This window comes from Varanus komodoensis, unplaced genomic scaffold (genome assembly GCF_004798865.1).
Source record: "Varanus komodoensis strain SLA01 unplaced genomic scaffold, ASM479886v1 scaffold78, whole genome shotgun sequence".
Lineage (NCBI taxonomy): Eukaryota > Metazoa > Chordata > Lepidosauria > Squamata > Varanidae > Varanus > Varanus komodoensis.
The window spans coordinates 1,907,947-1,927,460 of record NW_025336455.1 but is presented as its reverse complement, the minus strand read 5'-3'; the positions used below and the strand labels follow the sequence as shown (position 1 = coordinate 1,927,460).

Here is a 19,514-nt window from a genome sequence, read left to right as displayed (position 1 = left end):
GCGGGCCGCGCCGAGCCTTGGCGGGGTGGGCCCGGCAGCCTCGCTGCGCCGAGAGGCCCGCCTGGCGCCCTGCCGTGGGCGCGACTGCGGCGCCGGGAGCTGCCGTCCGACGCACAGGAGGGCGCCAGGTTGGGGGAAGGCGGCATTCAGCGACGCCCAAACGCGGTCCGGGCCTGTGTCTCCCACCATCCCTCCCGGTCACCGCGCTGGCTGGGGCCGTGGGGAGTTGCAGGTCGAATCGTTTTGGCCCGGTGCCCTGCCCGGTCCCCCTCGGCGGCCCCTCTGTGGCGTTGCCAAGGATCTTCAGAAGAGGCGCGGGTAGAGCCCTTGTCTGGCCAGCAGGGGCTGTTGCCCCCTCCCCTGGGAGAGCTGCCCCTTTGATCCTAGCAGGCTCACTGACCCTCCTGCTGGGGGGCAGAGAGAGCCCCCCGCGGCCCAGCCACCACAAGGGCCCCCTTGCTGGCACAGAATGCCCGACTCCTCCTCCAGCCCCACGCCAGACTCTCACACTACCCAGCCGTGCTGGCCCGTTCCTCAGCGCCCGCAGAGGGGAAATGCCCCCGGCGGAACTTCCTCCTGCAGCGCCGTGTTCAGAAGGGGCAGGAGCCCCGCTGGAGAAGAGGTGGCGCCCCAGGGGCCTTCCTGCCCCACAGGACCAATGCTGCCCCCAGCCTCCCTGGCACCAGACCGAGCCGAGCCAGGGCCCACCTCGCGGAAGGGCCTGCGGTAACCACTTAGTGGGACACACAAGCGCAAGAGAAGCCGGGCCGGAATAGAGCCACTCTCCCTGAAAATGGCAGCCAGCCCTGGAGAAGGAGATCATCGGCTTTCAAAATGCTTTCAAAATGCCTTCAAGTCAAACAGGCCCCTTCATGCTTATGGGGGGGGGTACTTTAAATAGCCCCCAAATGGAAGGATTCAGGTTGCAAGGAAGCACCTTTGGGGCGGGGGGAGAGCCTGGGCACAAGGCGATCTGTTCAAAGACCAGCAGCCTCCGAGCAAGAGAGTTTCGTCTCTCCAGGGCTGTTTGGGCCTCCGAGGCCCAGGCCAGGTCACTCGGGGGTCCCCGCCTGTGGGGGAGAATGGGCAGCTCTTCCCAGGCTCCTGGTGGCCCTTGGCAGCTGTGGCTGGACCCCGCGCTTCTAGCCAGTGGGGCACCCCACCAGCTCCGCCAGTTCCCCATTGCACCGATTGTGACTGTTTGGCTGAGGGAGAGATGCACTCCCCACCGGCCTCTGGGGCCAGGGCAGGCCGAGCGGTGGGGCCACCAGTGGCTCCCCATCCCAGCTCTACTGTGTTGCATTTGTATCATTCTGTGGCCCCACAAACTTGCCCCACAGCACAATCCAGAAGAACATGGGAAGAGCCGTGGCACACCCGACAGGCACTCGGAAGCGAGGCCTTCCCGATTCAGGGCGCTCGGGGCTTGCGGGGTCCAGCAGAGTGGGCTTTTAAACGAAAGCCTCACCCCCTCCAGCGAGGCAGAATCACACGTGCCATAGAGGGCATCCGCTGTTGCCCCTTCCCAGCCAGCTGCCCCCGCGGCTCCCACTCACATCTCGGCCTGGACATGTGGGAAGACTCCCGCTGCAACGGGCAGGCAGAGGCCCCTGCTGCATCCGCCGGGCACGCGGCAGCTCCGGGATCCAGGTCAGGATGGGTGCAGCCTGTTTGTCCACCATGCAAAGGGACCCTGCGGCCCACTGCCATGGGGCAAGGCTTCTGGAGGGTGCAGTCCTGCTTCCCTGCTTCCGTGGGGTGTCCAGCCCACAAAGCCCCGGCGCTTCTGGCTGCACCCTCATCCAAGCCCAGCTGCAGCGGACGGCAAGCCCTCTTCTCTGGGAGTGGAGCGGGAGAGACTTGGCTGGCGCAGCCCCTTTCCTCCCCTGTCGGGATGGTCCCAAGTCCCGGGTGCCGCAGCCACAAGGCCCCCAGGCAAGCGGCAAGAGCCACGGGGGAGCCAGTTACGGCCAGCCAGAAGTCTCTGCCGCCAGCCTTCCCCACAGCTGGCTGCGGGATTACGCCAGTCGTAGTCCCAACGCACCTGGGGGCACCCAGCTGGGGAAGGCTGCTCCATGTCGACCTATAAAACAAAGTCAGCCCTGTTGTTGCAAAAGAAACACACAATACCTTTATTAAGCCCAGCTTAATAAACACTTTGAGCAAACTTTTAAGATTTCCAGGCCGAATGTTGTGCAAATGATTGCAGAAGAATTGAATTTATGAAGTCTGCGCGGTTCAGAGCAGCAAGGCAGAGCGTGCGAAGAGAGCATAAGACGAGCATTGCTGAATCTGGTGCTGGAAGGCTTCAGGCTAAACCTGTTGGGAGAAGGGCCGATTCCCCCATCTTTTAAAGATGGATAAATTCTGATTTTTCACTGCTCTTTTCTTCAACCTGAGGCAAAATCTACAGGCTCTTTGATAAGTGGAGAAGAAGCTAAAGAGAAGCACAGTCATTTTTATATTAGCAAAGCTGGAGGTGAATTTGGGGAGTCACTGAGGGGGGAAGTAAACAGCATCCAAATCGGATGGTACTGGGCAGGCCTCAGTCAAAGCCTAAAGGCCCATCTTCCCCGGTGGAAACGCATCTCCCCCCGTTGCAGCATCCCACACAGTAGCGTCTTGCTCAGCCACACAGGGCCTGCGGGGACCATGGCTCACGGGCTCGGCTCAGCCCTGGTGTGTTCCCACAGGTGCCCCGGTGCATCATTCCGGCAGGTTCCTCTCTTGGCACGTGGGGGGGCCCAGGGGCCCGGGAGGGAGGCCAAGGGCTGCAGGCCTCACAGGAGAGCGCTCTGGTTCCCACTGCTGTTTCCGACTGCTGCCGGGGCCTCTCTGCTTCTTGCTGGGTGTCCGGTCGCTGGGTACCTGCAGGGAGGAAGTGGGAAGGACATCTGGCCGGCCGCCCTCACAACAAGGCCTTCTTGCAGTGCGTGGCAGCACAAGGCGGGTGTCTGTCTCCCCGCCGTTTCTGGCCCTGCAGCACACCTGAGAGCAGGCCCCCCTCCAGCCCTCGCCCCCTTGGACAGATGGGGAAATCAAAGCCAGGGTCCCGCCTCCGCAGAGAGACGATCCAAGCTCACCAGCGCCCACCCCGAAGCCCCTTTGCCCATTCAGACGCTAGCATAAACGAGGCCCTGCATGGGCCGGTGACCGGACCCCTGCAGTCTTCCCTTGCCAGGCAGAGGGGACACCCTCCCCCCATCACCCCCCATGCAGCCTGCAGAGATGCTCCTTCCTGCAACGGTGGCCCAGAAATGCTCTGCTCCCTGGCGTGCATATTCCCAGCAGCTGAAAAACTGGTACACTGCCACTAAACGTGGAGGCTCCATTTGTAGCTGCTGTGGCTAACGGCCATCAATTTATTTATTTAGGAAGCTTCTATGCCGCCCCATTCGCCGAAGCCTCAGGGCGGCTCACAACAATGGACATGAGTGACATATTCTAAGTGACAATGCAAAATTCTATAGCACTGACTCCCCTAATTTAAATCCCAGTTAGCACAAGAAAATGCCTTCTTCTTTGCCCTGAATTTCCACCCATCGATTTTATTGAACAAGCTCTAGTTCTCTCCCTCCCTCTTTGTGTGTGTGTGTGTGAGAGAGAGAGACAGAGAGAAAGAGAGACAGAGATTATCTCCATATTATCTCAGTTTCTTTCTGGGAAATTTGCACTTGGAAGGATCGCTATTAAATGTCTTTAAGGAAATTATACCATAAAAGACCCCTTCCACTTCGTTTTCATCTGTTCAATGCAGCCAGAATGGCTCGGCCGTGCCCAGGGCGGAATTATCAGCAGGCAGGACAAAAGATCTTTAGGGGAAAGGGAGGCTGAGCACAGGACGCCCGAAGCTGACTTGCTTTTGCCCTTCCCTCCTCGTCCCCAGCGCAGAAACGCCTGCTGTCAGCGCCTGTGTGTGGCGGCTTGAAGGGCGCAGCAAAGGCTCCTCGGACCCCCCTGCGTGGGCCGCCCCGCCCCCCACGCCACTTCTTGGGGAGCCGGACATTGCGCTGCCCGCACGCCATCAGCCGGCCGGGGGGACGCCTGTCCTGCGGGTGGAGGGGCCCCTCACCTTCTTCGGGCGCTTGGTCACCCTGAGGAAGCCCTTCAGGCCCTGTGGCCCAGGCCGGCGCTTGGCCACGGGGCCCGGCCCCTCTGCTGGCGCCGGCCTCCGCTTCAGGCAGGTCTCCCGCCACTTCTTCATCCGGTCGCGGACCCGGCTCTCTCTGCAAAAGAGGCTCTGGTCAAGGCCCTGGGTGCAGTGGAGCGGCAAGCCAGGACGGGTGGTGGAGGCGGAGGCGGACTCCTCCTGTGGCTGGGACCCTGCGCAGTGCCCGGCGTGGGCTGAGCTGCGGCCCAGCGGCGCCGATGCTTCGGGTCACGGAACGCTCTTCTCGGGCGAGGCAGGCGAGCTCGGGGGCGCCCAAAGGGCTGAGCTGGGCCGAGCCGCACGTTCCAGACGCCAGCCAGCCCCTGCGGCAGATGCAGGGAGCCTCGGGGCCGGCAGCCCGGTGCGGCCGGCGGAGCCTCCCCAGCCAGTCCGCGGCCCCGGATCCCAGTCCCCCCAACTGCGCTCGGCCCAACCCTCCAGGGTCCCCATTCTCGTGCACCAGCTGAGCAAGAGGGAGCAGTGATAGCAGAGGAGGAGAAATTTTGACCTCCCGTTTTGCGCCCCCGCCAAACTCTCCCTTCTTCTCTGCCCCGCTCCCCACCAGTGGGACTGCCGCCTGCCCCCCTCCTCCCCCCGCTTCCATCTCCCTTCCTTCTGGCATGGCCCCCTTGGCCAGGGGTGGCGCCCACTTCCTGCTGGCCCGCGGACGGGCCTCCTGCCGGCACCCTTCCCAGGGCCCTAGCCCAAGCAGCCTGCCCGCCGTCCCGTCCCTGCCCTCGCTGGGCCAGGAGCGCCTCTCGCCAGCCCCACCTGGCACACCAGACATGCAGAGCCCCGGATTCCGGCCCGTCGGGGACGCCCCGAATTTGGATGCAGCACCGGGACAGGCGAGTGTCCGTACGTGGCCCTTCCCAGGGGGAATTGCCCAGTGCAGAGGGAGCAAAACCTGCCGCTCGAAGGGCACTGTGTGGTGGGGGCCATTTTTGCTGGGGAGGAGTGTGAAGGCGGGGCGGTGAAGAAGGTGGGGAGGAAGGCAACGGGAGCGCTCCAGGCGTGGTGCTGGAGGGGAGCTTGCAAATACCTGGACCCACGGAGAGACGAGCAAGGGGCCGCTAGGCCAACGCAAGCCAGAAGCTGCCTGGAAGCGAACGTGACACGAATGAGGCCGGCACATTTCGGGGTGTCTTGAGCGGGCAAAGAAGGCAATCGTGCCGGGGAAGGAGGGGGAGGCCGAGGACGGGCCGGGGGGGCTCTGGAAAGGCCGCCCCGGCCTGGGATTTACACTGGCCGAAGGGCTGCGAAGGGGGGCTCTCATCCACAGGAGACCGCCATGTGGCGGGAGCAAAGCCTATGAACTGGCTGGGGGGCAGGCACTCCGCACATGCTCAGAGACAGCACTTGTTCACAGGGCCACCAGAGAGTGAAGATGGCTTCCCAGCACGTAACGTAAGACGGCCCATTTTCTGGGGACGCGCCGAGAGGAGCAGGGGTTGCCCGAGGGGGAGGCGGTCGCCCACCCCGCCCAGACCCAGGGTGGGGCGGCAGCGGGGGCCCCCTGCGGCAGCTCTCACTTCATGCACTTCTCGTGGGACAGGAACCGCACCAGCCCCTCCTCGTCCGGCTCCGGCCACCGCAGTTCCACCTGGCCCGGATCCGCCACCTCCGGCTGCAGGAAGAGCTGGCGCGTCTCCTGCAGGGCCCACCGGTCCGGCAGGGGGTACGCCTGCAAAGAGCAGGACACGGGAGGGTCGGGGACAGGCATCAAGCCGTGGGGAGGAGCGGGGCAGGGCGCCTGCACCCCGGGGTGCCCCTCGCCACAGCCGGAAGCGGTGAAACCCGCCTCCCCCCGCCTGGCACACTCCTCATCCCGCCTTCATCCAGGTGCACCTTTCCCCTAAAACCGGGCGGAGGGCCCCTTTTCAGCCCCCCCGCACTGAAGGGGACGCGGGGGCTGCTCTGTGGGGGCCCTGCTGCCTGAGCCGCCCGGCGAGGGAGGCTCGCCAGACACACGGGGAAGCGTTGCCTGCCTTCCCCCTCCCCGTGCCAGGAGTAAATGTCGCTTGTTCGGCGGAACAGGCTGCTGCTGCCTGCTTCTTATGGAGGCCGGGACTGGCCGACGGGCGGTGGGGCTCGCGTGGAAGGGGGCGCGGTCCGGGCACCTGGCGACTGGTGAGCTGCAGGATTCGCTCGATGCTCCCATGCTGCTGCATCAGCTTCAGGGCCTTTTTGGGGCCCACGCCGTGGATCTTCCCGCAGTAGTCGCAGCCCAGCAGGATGCAGAGGTCCACGAACTGGATTTGGGAATGGGAAGGCAGGCGGGGGGGGGGGGGGGGGGGGAGAGCCAAGCGGGCACTGCTTCACATGGCAAAAGTGCCACCTTTTTTAAAGATGTGTGTTGTTGCTGTTACGGGTTCTGTTTTTTTGGTTCGCTCTCTGTAAGCAGCCCCGAGACTTTTTTAGTAACGGGACGGCACGCAAAAACCTTAAATACATAACTAAATAAATAAGCTCCAGTTGGTTCAGAACAGAGCTGCCAGGATATTAACTGGGACTGGCAGGTATTTGCACGTCACGCTGGTCCTCTGTCGTCCACACTGGCAGCCAATTGAAGTCTGGGCCCAATTTAAGGTGCTGGTGACGCTGCTGGACTGCAAGTCCCATCAGCCCCAGCCAGCACAGATGATGGGGATCCCTAAATGGCCTGGGCCCGGATACCTGGAGGAGCGCTCTCCCACCCCTTGAGATCAGAGGCAGAGGCCCTGCTCTGGGAGCGGTCCATGAAGGAGATCAAGAGGCTGACCACCTGGAGCAGGGCCTTCTCTGCGGTGGCCCCCTGAGTACGAACTACACTCCCCAGAGTGTAGTTTCTGCCTTTTGGCGCCAGGCGAAAACCTTTTTATTTTCCCATTATCTTAATGCTTAATTGGTTTTAGTGTGTTTTTTATAATATTGCATTGTTGGATGCTGTGCCCTATTTTATCTGTTGCTTTGCTGTAAACTGTCCCGAGACGCCAGTCGATGGACGGTCTGTCAGAGCCATAAGCAAATAAACAAAACAAACACCCCCCCAGTCCTAATTCTGCACCGACACACCTCCCCTGCCCCCGGATCCCAAGCTGTAGGCTCCAGAAGGAAGCGGCAGCTGGCAGGGGTGTGGCAGCGCAGGTGAGGGAAGATGGCGAAAGGGGAGCAAAGCCGCCGCGTCTGACGCTGAGCGTGTCAACACGGACGTGAATCCCGGGGGGCCGGCCCAGCCAGGCACGTGAGAACCCGGAAAAAGCTGAACCCGAGAGGGGCCGGGATCGGGCCGTGCAGAAGTCCTGCGCAGAGCCACCCGGGAGGCCAGTCGGGAAGGCGGCCTCCTCATGCCCCCTGGCCCAGAGCAACCTGGCCCAGCATGTATACCAGGAGTACAGGATGTGGGAGCCTCAGACGCTGCTGGACTGCAAGTCCCATCAGTCCCAGCTAGCACAGGTGGTGGAGAGAGGAGTTGCACTTGGACTCCACCTGGCAGCTGCACATTTTGCCCCGAGCCTTTGGGCAAGGAGGTCCGTGATGGAGAGCACACGGGGGGTTGGGGGGGGGACGGGCTGAAGCCCCCCGCTGCCCCTTACCTGCTCCTGAGTCAAGCGCAGCTTTTGCAGAACCTCCGGCAAGGCGATCTCCTCCAGGTCACTAGAGAGGGGAGCGAAGCGCGGTGCTCATTTTGAGGAAGGCAGCGAGGCGCCTGCAGCCCCTCCGTGCCACGGGGGCCAGCCATGGAAAGCGCCGCTGAGCGGCTGCCCCCGCCCGAGGCTCCCAGCCGGCCTGGCTGGACAGCGTGGCTCCTGGTCCCACTCCCCAGCGCAAGAGACACCAGCAGGGGGGGCGGCACCACCCCACCCCCAGTTGCCTGGAAATGCCAGCTGGCGCAGGAGCCGGCGGTCCCACACGCGGTGTGTTGGCAGGCCGTGCCCTGAGCGCACTGCTCGCTCGCCCCCCCTTCCATCCTGCCCGCTGGCGTGTTCTTGGGCGACTGGAGCCGAGCCGCTGCAGCCGGGGCCGGTGACCCCTCCAGCCGGGAGCCCCCCTTCCATGACCTCCTGCTGCAGCTGCTCCTCCCCGCGGCTGGGGTCTCGCCCCTCCCCGGTCCTTGGGGCCGCAACCGGGCACCTCGCCCCTTGCCGGGACCCTTCCTTCGCGTCTGGCCATCTGCCTCGACCCGCCCTCTTCCTGCCGCTGAGAGCAACCCTGCTCACGCTTCCTCCCTGTGCCCGGATCTGCCCTTCGCATGCCCTAACGTGGGCCTGGCGCAGCCGCTCCACTGCCCAGTGGCTCTGTGCCGGCAGGAGGCCCGGGCCCAGGGCCTCCCGGCCAGCCGTCCACGGCCTCTGCGTGGCTGAGCCTCCCCTCCCGCTTGCGGGGGCCGGTCTCCCACTGGGGCACAACCTGCCTCCGGCGCCCATTCTCCCCCAGCGCGGCTTGGCCGCTGCCCCACCGCACTGCCCTGCGCAGCGATCTGCCTCTAGAACAAGAACCCGGGCGCTGGAGGCCCCGTCCTGCCCGGAGCCCGCTCTCTGCCCCAGACCCAGGGGAGTCGGTCACGGCTGCCCACGTCTGGGAGAGGGGCGCTCCGCACAGACAGACCTGCGCTTCACGGCCGAGCCCCGGAGCAAAGAGCCGCGTCCGGCACGCTCACCCAGACTTGGTGTTGAGGTGCCGAAGGAGCCGCAGGCTGCCGAAGGGCAGCGCGTCCAAGTCTTCCGTGGCTGTGCACCAGGCGTGCCCGGACTTCACCAGAGCCGCGCAGGTGGCTTCTGCCTCCGCCGGCGCCTGCAACCCAGCAAGAAGCGGGAGACGGCAGGGCAAGTGATGAAATACACTGCACCCCACACACACACACACACACACACACACACACACACACACACGTGCGTTTGACGAGCAACACAAGATGGAGACAGAGTCTTCTCTGCCTCCACCTCTTGCAACTTTCCTCCTCTGCTGGAAGCAAGTATTTCGCACATTCCCATAACTCCCAGGATCGAGTGAACATTCATTAGCACGAAGCAGGAACCCAGCTGTAAAAAGTAATGAAATACCGGAACCGACCGAGCATGGGAAAACAGGACTCGTTGCAAAAGGATTTCCAGGGGGTTGCCACACTAGTCCATTGCAGCAAAAAAACCAACCAGACTTGTGACATCTTAAAGAGAAGCGTGTTTGTTATAGCAGAAATGCATTTAGATAGGATGAAGGGGCCGCAGTCCACAAATGTTGTGCCACAATAAACGGAGTACCCTTGATGACACCACAAGACTCTTACTCCGAAAATGTTTCCTGCAGACACTCGAGGAGGTCAGATTAATCCTGCTCAGCCCCCTGCACCCCGTGCAGCCCTGCACAGTCCGGGCAGTGGACTCTCCAAGCCACGGGCCCACGACGTCACGGGACTCTGGCTCCAAAGCCACCAGTATCGGTGCGCTGCAACATTACACTGGGGCTGCAGCGACGCCTTGTCCATGGGCTGCCCTTGCAGACGGCCTGTCTCGCACTGGTCCCGTCAAAGACTGCAGCCCCGAGCACACTTCCAAGCCAGTACGAGAGGTCTCGACCGTGAAGCCCCAGAGGGCGTGGGGATCTCAGGGACCAGCCTCCCCTCAGGGTCCTGCCTCTACGTTAGACCTGCCTCAGAGGCTCAGCCCTGCCCCCGGGAAGCCATGGGAGCGCTCGGAAGCATGGCCTGCTCAGTGGTGGCACCTCCATTCAGGAGCACTTCCGGGACTCCCAGGAGGAGCCGCCTGGACAGAATTGCTCTTCTGGGAAGACCTTTCCATTTCCCAGCACGGCTCGACCTGCTGATTCGAACCCTGCTTTCACCGCTCACGCTGCACCGAACGCTTGTGCCGATGGACCCCCCTGTTGTGCTCCGACCCTCCATGAGCCATTGTGGGGACTCCTGGGCAGAGGAGCAGGCCTGGCAGAGGAGGACGGCCGGCGGTTACCTGCACAGAGGGGACCCCCAGGTAGCGCAGCAGGGTCTCCAAGTCGTGCCTGAGGAGCTGCTGCTTCCGGTCCCCCGCAGCAGGATCTGAAACAGAGCAGGGCAGCTGCGGGAACGCTCTCCGGGCGGCAGCCTCGCAGGGGGGCTGCCACGCACCTGTGGCTGAGGGGAGGATCAAGCGCCCCAGAGGGGAACAACGGGGCAGTCCCAGCTGGCCTTACCTGCAGCCCCCTTCCGGACTCCAGAGGCGAGCGCGCGTTTGGCCAGCTGCAGGGGGGAACCAGAGTTACGGCACGGCCCTGCCCTCGCCCTCGCCCTCGCCCTCGCCGGGGCCCGCATGCCTCCCCTGCCCCGGGGGCTGCCTGGTTGCCAGTGAGGGGGTGGCAGATGCAGACCCCTCTCACCCCCGCACAAAAATTCCCTGGCTGCAGGCCACATTTTACTTGCTGTTTTAGTGAATTTTAGGCACCAGCCTACAATTAGGCACGGAAGGCACTGCCCTCCACCCGCAAAACTGCGCCCGTCCCCCTTACGAACCACGGCCTGCTTGAGGTCTGGGGGCTTCCCGTCGAACACGAACACCGGTTTGATGCCATTTTCCAGGAGATGCAGCGTCCGGTAAAACAGCCCCTGCAGGGCACTGGAACGCAACATGCCAGGCTGTGAGCAGCGCGGAGCGGAGCCAGAAGGACGGGGATGCGGGGCAACGGGGTGGGCTTCCGGCTGGTGCTCCCCTGCTTCACTTCCGCTGCTGCGGAGAGAGCCCGGGGCGGGGGGCGGAAAGGCCCGCCCAGCTTGGACAGCAGCCCTGCCCCGGTCAGCACGGAGGCAGCCACGGAGCCCCGAGTCCAGGGCAAGGCCAACGGCCCTGGGACCCCCTGCCCCAGGGCACCGGGAGGGAAAGCGGCCCTCCTGCCCAACTTGTCTGCCGTCGCTCACCTGATATCTTGTCCGTGGCGATTGACGATCTTGGGCATCGCCGAGCAGAACTGGCAAATGACCACGGAGGCGTCCAAGGCCACCACCTGGCCTGAGCCAAGCAAGGGGAAAACGAGAGAGTGGGTTGGAAGCACCAAGGCAGAACGAGTCAGGAGGGGCCTCCCGGGCCATCTAGTCTGACCCCTGACTGCAGCCAGCTCCGCTCAGGACACGCCCGCCATGTGCAGGCCCCACTCAGCTGGAGGGAGACCAGCCTGGCCTAGCTGTCCCGCTGCCCGCTCTGGCCCCTGCGAAGCCACCTGCTTCCTTCAAACCAGGTGCAGCCCCCAAATTCGGACCACTCGCTGCATCTATTCCTGCTGTCCCAGAGAACTGCCCCTCCCCTGCCCCCAGGCGCCTTCTCCCCTCGTCGGCTCCCCAGTCACGGACCCCCAGAGAGCACGAGGCAGACACTGGCCGCTGCAGCCCAGCGATGGCCTCTGCTCAGCCCGAGTGCGGCCCCCGTGGCCCCGGATGTGTGGGCCCGCTGCTCTCACGACTCCCGGACAGCAGGGCTCTTGGCCGGGAATTCCCGCAGCTGCAGTCCAGCCTGTGCGGAGGGCACCCTGCTGGGGAAGGCTGTGTGACGGCGCCCCAAGACTCCCCCTCCTGGCTTGAGGGGCAGAACTTGTGGGAAATGCCTTCTGAGATGCCACGGGCGATCCCTGGCTTGTAAGGTGGTGCAGTGGTCAAGTGCGCAGGGCTGGGGGCCCAGCGACCCGCTTCCAGTCCCTTCTCAGTCATGGAGCTCCCTGGGTGAGGTTGGGCCAGGCACAGACTCTCGGCCCAAGCTACCTCACAAGGCTGCGGTTGTGAGGCTAAGACTGAAAGGAGGAGGAGAATATGCAAGCCCACTTTGAGTTTCTTGGAAGGGAAAAAGCAGGATATAAATATAATAAATAGTAAGAATAGGCCAACAAATATGGAAAACAAACATCCAACAAATTGGATGTGATTGGAAACATTAATTGTACATTCCGGCGCCCGAGAAAGGAGTTACGGAAGAGTGCAGCCCCCGGGGGACCAGTGAGCCCGCTTCTTGTTCAAGCAAAGGGATGCTCAAGGTCAAGAAAGCTTTTTGCTCTGTGTGGAGCAAAACCTTCAAGCAGGAGATCATATTACAATTCCATGCTGGCAACAAGGGGGCGCCCAAGAGAATTTCAGAGGGGCAGTCCGTGCTTCAAAGCCTTGGACTGTGTGGACCACGAGACGCTCTGGGGCGTCTGAAAAAAAAGGGGGTGCCTCGGCACACCCTTGTCCAGCAGGTCACCTGCATGCGGACAAGAAGCTACGGCCAGAGCAGAGTGGGGAAAACGGAAGCGGTTCCCTTGGCAAAGGGGACAGACAAGCGTGGCTCTCCTCTCCCAATCCATTCAACCCAAAGGCATAATGCAGCATAAGGAAACCCGGACTGGAAGCAGAGGAAGAAGGAGGACAAGCGGGGAAGGCCGTCAGTCATTAAGACAGGCAGAACACAGCAACGGCCTGAGCGACTCTGCAGGCGAGCATCTCCTTGTTGGCCCAAGTTGCCAGGCTGTTTCCAAAGTGCAGCAAGCCTGCGGACGGGCCCTCCCCAGGATCCTGTCCCTGCCAGCCCTGCTCAGCCCCAGGAAACTCAAGGATGCGGTTTCCCTGATGAGCAACACAAATTGCACAACTTTATTGTCAACAGTGGCAAAATGTGAATTGCGAAAGGTTCCGCATCTCTCTGCTCAGCTCGAAGGGAGGCTGCGGCCAAGAAATTAACAGAAGACCGAGGCTTCTTCAGCAGCGGACCAACCGGAACAGGCCCTCAAGGGCAAGGGCGCTCCCCTGGGGGCCACAGCCAGGTCGTCCGCACGACCAGATTCCTGGTGTGAGTGTGAAAGCGGGTCAGTGAAGGCAACGGGAGCGCTCCAGGCGCGGTGCTGGAGGGGAGCTTGCAAATACCTGGACCCACGGAGAGACGAGCAAGGGGCCGCTAGGCCAACGCAAGCCAGAATCTGCCTGGAAGCGACGTGACACAAATGAGGCCGGCACATTTCGGGGTGTCTTGAGCGGGCAAAGAAGGCAATCGTGCCGGGGAAGGAGGGGGAGGCCGAGGACAGGCCGGGGGGGCTCCGGAAAGGTAGCCCCGGCCTGGGATTTACACTGGCCGAAGGGCTGCGAAGGGGGGCTCTCATCCACAGGAGACCACCATGTGGCGGGAGCAAAGCCTATGAACTGGCTGGGGGGCAGGCACTCTGCACATGCTCAGAGACGGCCCCCCGTCGCTCCGCTGCTCCCGGCTCCCGGCGGGTCAGCGCGAGTTTCCAACGTGGGCCGGGCCAGCTCCGCGCTTGGGCTCCGGCGGGGGCTGCTTCTCCGGACCCCCCCCCCCCCCCCCCCCGGGCTGCGCGGCGCGCCCCGCCCGCCGATCCGCCCCCGCCCCGCCCGGCCGCCGCGGCGCTCACCACGGTACTGCTCCAGCGGCACGGGGCGCACGGCGTCCGGCGTCTCGCTCTTGATCAGCTCGGCCAGCCTGGCGATGCCCATGGCCGGGCGCGGCGCGGGCGGAGCGGCCGGAGGACGCGGCCGGACCGGGCGGCGGCGGCGGCCAGAAGCGCGCACGGGCGGAGCCGGCGGGAGAGCCCGCCCGCCCGCTCGGTTGCGCAAGACGGCGGAGTGGCCCCGGCCGCGTTCGGCAAGCCCTCGACGAGACTGCTCGCGGCACCGGGGCGGGTAACCGGTTCCCGGGGGACGGCGGCGCCCGGATGGGTCAGGGCGGCCCCAAGAGGGCGGGCAGGGGTCGCTGCCCCGAGGCGCTTGCGCGGACGTGCCCCCTCCCCAGAATATACGCTGGCAGGCGGCCCCCCAGATGTGCTGGGACCTCCGCTGGGAAGCAGGGGAGTTGCAGTGGCAACACAGCTAGAAGGCACGCACCGGGGCGCGGAAGGCTAACCGGTGATGTTGGCTCAGAAGGAGGCAAGAGAGAGGGAGAGCCGCATGTCGGGCTAGCAAAACTCTCCGCCCCGAGGAGCTTCCAAGCGACGACAGGGGTTTCATGGAGGGTCACGGGCTGCCAGGATCGCGGTCCAGAGCGAGGAACTCTCGAGACCTTCCCCACTTGTTGCTCTGTCATTTATCAGTTGCATGATTTACTATCCAAGGCTAGGTCACGTCGCCTACCCGGAACTTCCCTGCTCTAAAGGCGTGGTTGGTATCTAGGCAGGGTGCCCGCCGTGCTCTGATTATAGGTAACCCGAAGTGTGGAAGAACTGCAACGTTTCCTTTCCTTCTTGGGGGATGCTACTGCGCCTGCCCAGTGCCCTCCACTGAAGCGCTTCCGTGCCCTTCCCCCGGAATCTCCAATCGCTTTTTCCGTTGTGGCCGGAAGGAAGGCGTGGCCGGCGATCATTCGGGAGGATGTAGTATGCGCGGCGGGAACGCCGGGGGACGCCCGCGCCCCGACCTGCCCGTCTCTGTGGTTCAGTGCCGCTGCAGCCGAGGCCGCTCCGGGGGCCCCCCGCAGGCTCCTGCCGTACCGCTCTAGCCCAAGCGACTCGCTGGCGGGAGCTTGGCGGACCGCTTGCTCGCGGGCTGGGTCGGGCAGGGTAGGGAGCGGAGCTCGGGACGGGGCGGGAGCCGGAGGTGCGGGAGGCGCGGCGAGCCCGTCCCCGCCGCTTCGGGCGGCCCCGCCTGCCGGCCGTCCACCGGGAGCCGCCGCTGTGCCTCGCGCACGGGCGCCCCTGCCCGGCCGCGGCGCCCCAGCCGCGCCGGAGGTTCCCGAGCCTTTCCGCGGAGCGGGGCCGGGGGCCCGGGGGTGCTGCGCGGAAGAGCCCGGCGAGGCGCGTCTCCCGTCCGGCCGCCCTCTGCCCTCTCGGTTGCCGCCAATCTGAACGGGGTGCCTTGCTGGGGCGGGAGGGAGCCGCGTCACTCGGTGGAGGCACCCGCGGTGTGTGGGGCACCACTCCCATCGTCCCCAGCCAGCGTGCGATGGGGGTTGCGCTCCCGCACACCTGCGGGGCGCACAGTTACCCCTGAGTTCTGCCGGGCGGAGCGGCGTGTGCAGCCCCGTTTGGCTCACGGCTCGGGGGGGGGGGGCGGGGGCGGAGGCAAAAGACCCGCACTCCGAGGGGCGCCGCGCCGATCCCAACTCGGCCTCCCGCTGCCGGTCGCTGAGCTTCAGGCGAGGCATCCCGGGCTCTTTGGAGGCTGGCGTGCAAATGCTTGTCGGCCGTCGGACGGGAAGGGCTGCTCCCTGGAGAAGCCTGGCGGGACAGATTGGGACCCCCGGCCAGGCAGGCTTGATGAGATATGACGCCTGCGCCAAGGCGCCTGAGCCTTGCTGGATCCCCCCAGCCAGACGCTGTCAGCAAAGCACGGACGTGGCCCTTCCACTCTCGCTTCCCAGCGGCCGCTCAGTGGTAGACTGCCTCTGGTGCGGGGGGCTCTACAGAGCCGTCACAACTTAGTGTGCTGTCTTCCTCCATCCCCTTGATACCACATCCTGTGGCGGGCAGCCGCAGCAATCCGTTGCTGTTCCTTTTGCCGGCTTCATCAGGTGCATCGGAAAACTCAAGGCGAGGGCCAAGCAGCCCCTCCTGCCCACGGACCAAGTCGCCGCTGAGGCCCTGGCTAGGTTTTCATGTGATGTTGAAGGAAGGCTGGACTTCCTTACCGGCCAGAGCAGCCCGTTGGGCTCCTGGACTGGCGCGCTTGCCTGAGGCTGGAATGGGAGGGGAGGGGAGGCGAGGGCCCCGGGCGGCCCCGTCATTGTGCCTGGCTCAGCGCTTCCAGGGCGACACAGGCGGGCTCCCAGGTGGCCAGGGCCCCTCTGCCTCCGCAGCACGGGGGGCAGCGTCCCTGCACGGGACAGCCCAAGCCAAGGCACGACTTTGCCCCAGGAGGACGGCAGGGCTGCTCCCCAGGGTTGCACGCAGTGCCCGCCATGGCATGGGGTGCCACCGCAGCGGCTCCCCTGGCCCATCTCCTGCCCAGGACCTGGCGTGGGTAGCCGAGTGGGCGAGCCGGCCTGGCCCCCTTCCCACGTTAACCCGCCCTCCGTCTCGCCTTGCAGGGCCGCTGCCTCGATGCCCGGCTGGCCTGACACGGCGGCGACCGGGGCGCTCTCCAGCCTGCTGCTGTGTGCCGTGTGCCTCGTCTCCAGCATCCAGACCGTCCAGGTGGGAAGGCCCGGGCCCTGCTCGGGGATGCCTCCGGCACTTCCTCTCGCCTGCCTCAGCCATCGTTCGGCACCCATTTTGGAAAGGGACAGCCTCCCCCGCCCGAGCTGGGGCATGGTGGGTGCTCAGGGCGACGTGGCCCAAGGGCCAGACCAAGGAGGGCTGCAGAAGGCCCGGTGCGGTTGTGCCTGCCCCTGCCCCTGCCCCGGAACTCCTGCAGGCTTTCCCCTGCTCCCCCCGCACCCCTATAGCCTGCCTTATGCACAGGGCGCCAGCTGGGGAAGGCAGCTACAGGATGTAAACCATGCTCCCCCATGAAGGGGGCCGTGGACCCGGAGAGTAGCCCGGAAGAGCGGGGAGGGGGTCGGGTGCAGCTGGGGATTTGGAGCAGGAAAGGGCAGTGGCTGATGGGCGCCTCGCAAGCTGCCATCTGCCAAGGTGGCCCCCGGTCCACGTGGCCCATCTCGTCGGCATGAACGGGCTCTCGGGCTGGGCTCTCCCGGCCAGGGGTCTTCTGTGTGTGACGCGGGGGCCCCACTGCTCTCGCTTCCGTAGCCATCGCTCCTCACCTGCCGTTCAACCGTCTCTGTCCGCAGATCAACCGAGGGGCGGCTGCCGGGTTCCTGCTGCAGGCGCTCGTGCCCCTGATGAAAATGGCCACGGGGCTCACCACCCCCCTCGGACTCGGTGCGGCGTCTGCCCCGGAGCCCCCCGAGGCGGGCTGGGTCTCCCCAGTGGTGGGGCTCCCCCTGCTGGCCTTCGGCTTCCACTGGCTGAACGGGGACCGCTCCACGGCGAACGGCCTCCTGGGGGGGGGCGCTGCTGCTGGCCGGGGCCTGGGGCTCCCTCACGGACGAGGGCAAGGCCGTGGCCACCCACTCCGTCACCCTGGTGGCCGCCGTCACCATCCTGATCGTCTCGGTCTTCACCAGCAATGCCTACGGGGTCCTGGGCAGCCTGCTGGTGGGCGCGGCGGGGCTGCTGGCCGGGACGGGGCTGCCGCTGGCCGTGGCCGCCCGCCAGGGGGACATCCTTCATGGCCTCATGGCAGCCGCGAACCTGGCTCTGTGCTGGGCTCTCCAGGCTCAGCACCAGGAGCTGGGGCGCGGCGGCGGGGCCCTCGTGGCTGCTGCCTCGGGCTGACGGGGAGGGGGGCCTGCGGCCTGTTAGATGGGGAGCAGCGACACGGTGGGGCCGGGCACTGCTGGTGCGCGACTCGGGGGTGCATGCAGGGCAGCTCCCAATTTGGCAAGGGGTCCGGGCACCCGGTGGGCTGTGGTTCATTGGCAGAGCCCCCGGTTCTCCAGGGAGGACCCTCGGCGTCGGCGGTGCTGCGTCAGCCGGAGGGAGGGCCTGGCTTGGGAAGGCTCTTCACACAATCAGAGCATCTGGGTGTGAGCCGGGTGTCTGCAGGACATGATTTGCATACACACCTCCTGGCCACAGCTTGTCGTGTCGTCCAGGTCTGTGTGACATGGCTTGTTGGAGCATTAACCAACCTGCGGATAACCCACGGTTTGTTCTAGGGCCATCTGAGGGTTGTTCAGCCCAGGTTTGGACGACACAACGAGCAAGGGGCACCCAGCCTGTCCCCTGGCTCAGAACAACTCGGGTTCCCCCCAGGGTTCCCTCTCAGCCTGCGGGCTACTTCACCGCAGGTTTTGGGGTCCTTTGTGGAGATGCAAATGGGTGGCCCCTGGAAGGGCCCAGCCCTGGACCGTGTGAAGGTTGCAGCAGGACCCCAGTTCCTGGCCTGTGGCAGACGCCCCTAGGAAGAGCCCTGAAACCGGGTCAGAACAAAGGCCTCTTGTCCGGCGTGTCTGTTCCTGGCCAAGCAGCCTCCCACGGACGCCCGCAAATGAAGCAGCATCGTTCCCCAGTGGCTGGAGGTCAGGCCTGTTCTGCAAGGGGCATCGGGGCTGAGCCTGGAAGGAACTGAGCCAGCGTGGAGTAAAACAAAGCGAGTTGGACCAGGACTCGGGAGACTCACGTTCCGGCCAGTTTGGCCACGAGGCCCCTCTGTGACTCTGGGTTAGCCATGGCTCTTCCTGACCAACCTCACAGGGCTGTTGTGAGGAGGGGATGGAGCCTCCAGAGGGAAAAGGTAGGATGTAAATGTAAGCAGGTCATATGCGTTGTAATTGTGAGAAATAAAGATGGCGCCAAGGCACGCCTTCCCTGCAGCCCTCGCCTCGCCCTGCAGCGGCTTGGGGCTTTCTCACTCAGAAGACGGCGCGCTTCTGGCAGCCTCCCACTGCCCCACGGATGTGTGGGGCTTCCCATGGCCCTGCTGACTGGGAGGGTGGGGGCCGCCGTTCAGCATGTCGGGGAGAGGCCAGGCTGGGCAGCCGGTCTCGCGGGGCCTGCGGCCTTTCCCGCACGGAGCAATGGGTCCCGAAGCCCACGGGGGTTTCTGTCGCGAATGAGCGGCTGGAGTCATGCACCGAGCAGGGGCTGGACGCAGGGCCTTTGCAGGGCCCCGACACACGCGGCTGCTCCAGCGTTCTGGGATTCCAGACATGAAGCTGGAAAGAGGGACAGGCACGCTGCAAACCTGAACGGGGACCTCCTCCTTGCTGTTCTCAGAGCTTGAGGAAGCTGGGAAAACGGCTGGAGGTGCACCCTGCCTGTCACAGGCTAGCCCAGGGCCGGCCGCACGGCCATGCGGGAGCCACCGAGCTCAGCCGGGCGTGCTGTCCATGGGGTGGCTCTTCTGGGCCCTGGTATTGCAGGAAGGAGGAAGGTGGCTTGCCCTCCGCCTGCTCCACAGCAGGCAGAACTCGACAGCTCCGTCTCGCCCCCTTTTACTTGCCTTTTTCCGAACATGCCCCACATCTTGTGGCCTTTCTCCACTGGGGACTTGCCCCCAGCGCTGGCATGTTTTGATTGCCGTTTGTGGGCAAAAGGCCCAGCTACCGAAGGATCTGTTACCTGACCCCTCTCGCAGCGGGCAGGGTGGCATGCCGAGCTGGGCACCCTAAATTCAGGAAGGGGCAGAGCAGGAAGAGCGGCAGGAAGCTGGCCGGCCGTGGCAAGGCAGGGCGTCCTCTGCTCGGAGGGCTGCGGGGACAGAGCGAGCAGCGGGAAGGCAAGGGCAGGGACGTGCCCAGGTAACTGGCCATGCCTGGAAGTGCAGGGCCTGGGCAGGCCAGGAAACAGATGCCGGGAGGGTGGGAGTTCCTAGCCGGGCCAGACAGGGACCTTAGATGGCCCGGCAGTGCACCCAGGCAGTCTGACTGGCCCCGCTGAGCAGCTGTTTCCTGAAGGGCCGTGTGCTGCAAGGGATTCTGGGTCACTG

At 64.8% G+C, this 19,514-nt stretch overlaps 1 protein-coding gene and 1 pseudogene across 7 annotated transcripts; one reads left to right on the top strand and one right to left on the bottom strand.

Moving 5' to 3' along the window:
• Window positions 1-2,108: 2,108 nt before the first annotated feature.
• LOC123035316 (probable flap endonuclease 1 homolog) lies at window positions 2,109-14,244 on the bottom strand. Of its 7 annotated transcripts, none has more exons than XM_044453362.1 (12): window positions 14,220-14,244; window positions 11,034-11,124; window positions 10,632-10,734; window positions 10,316-10,361; window positions 10,096-10,181; window positions 8,790-8,923; window positions 7,726-7,786; window positions 6,271-6,402; window positions 5,683-5,834; window positions 5,193-5,249; window positions 4,073-4,226; window positions 2,109-2,868 (listed from the first exon to the last, which is right to left on the bottom strand). In XM_044453362.1, the coding sequence occupies exons 2-12, from the start codon at window positions 11,069-11,071 to the stop codon at window positions 2,707-2,709; spliced, it is 1,125 nt and encodes a 374-aa protein (XP_044309297.1). In that variant the 5' UTR covers window positions 11,072-11,124; window positions 14,220-14,244; the 3' UTR covers window positions 2,109-2,706. The 7 variants fall into 7 exon arrangements, with proteins under 7 accessions (XP_044309297.1, XP_044309292.1, XP_044309296.1 ...); XM_044453357.1 differs by lacking the exon at window positions 14,220-14,244 and adding an exon at window positions 13,974-14,181; XM_044453361.1 differs by lacking the exon at window positions 14,220-14,244 and adding an exon at window positions 13,993-14,048.
• A 963-nt stretch (window positions 14,245-15,207) lies between these two features.
• Window positions 15,208-18,399, top strand: LOC123035238 (annotated as a pseudogene).
• The last annotated feature ends 1,115 nt before the right edge of the window (window positions 18,400-19,514 follow it).

Excerpts from the sequence above, each read along its gene's own strand:
- LOC123035316 (XM_044453357.1), bottom strand. The coding sequence starts at position 14,172 with ATGACAGAGCAACAAGTGGGGAAGGTCTCGAGAGTTCCTCGCTCTGGA. Across the intron at positions 11,125-13,973 it reads GGTTAGCCTTCCGCGCCCCG|GCCAGGTGGTGGCCTTGGAC; the intron begins GTGCGTGCCTTC and ends TGCTTGGCTCAG. Across the intron at positions 7,787-8,789 it reads CACCTCAACACCAAGTCTGG|TGACCTGGAGGAGATCGCCT; the intron begins GTGAGCGTGCCG and ends TCCCCTCTCTAG.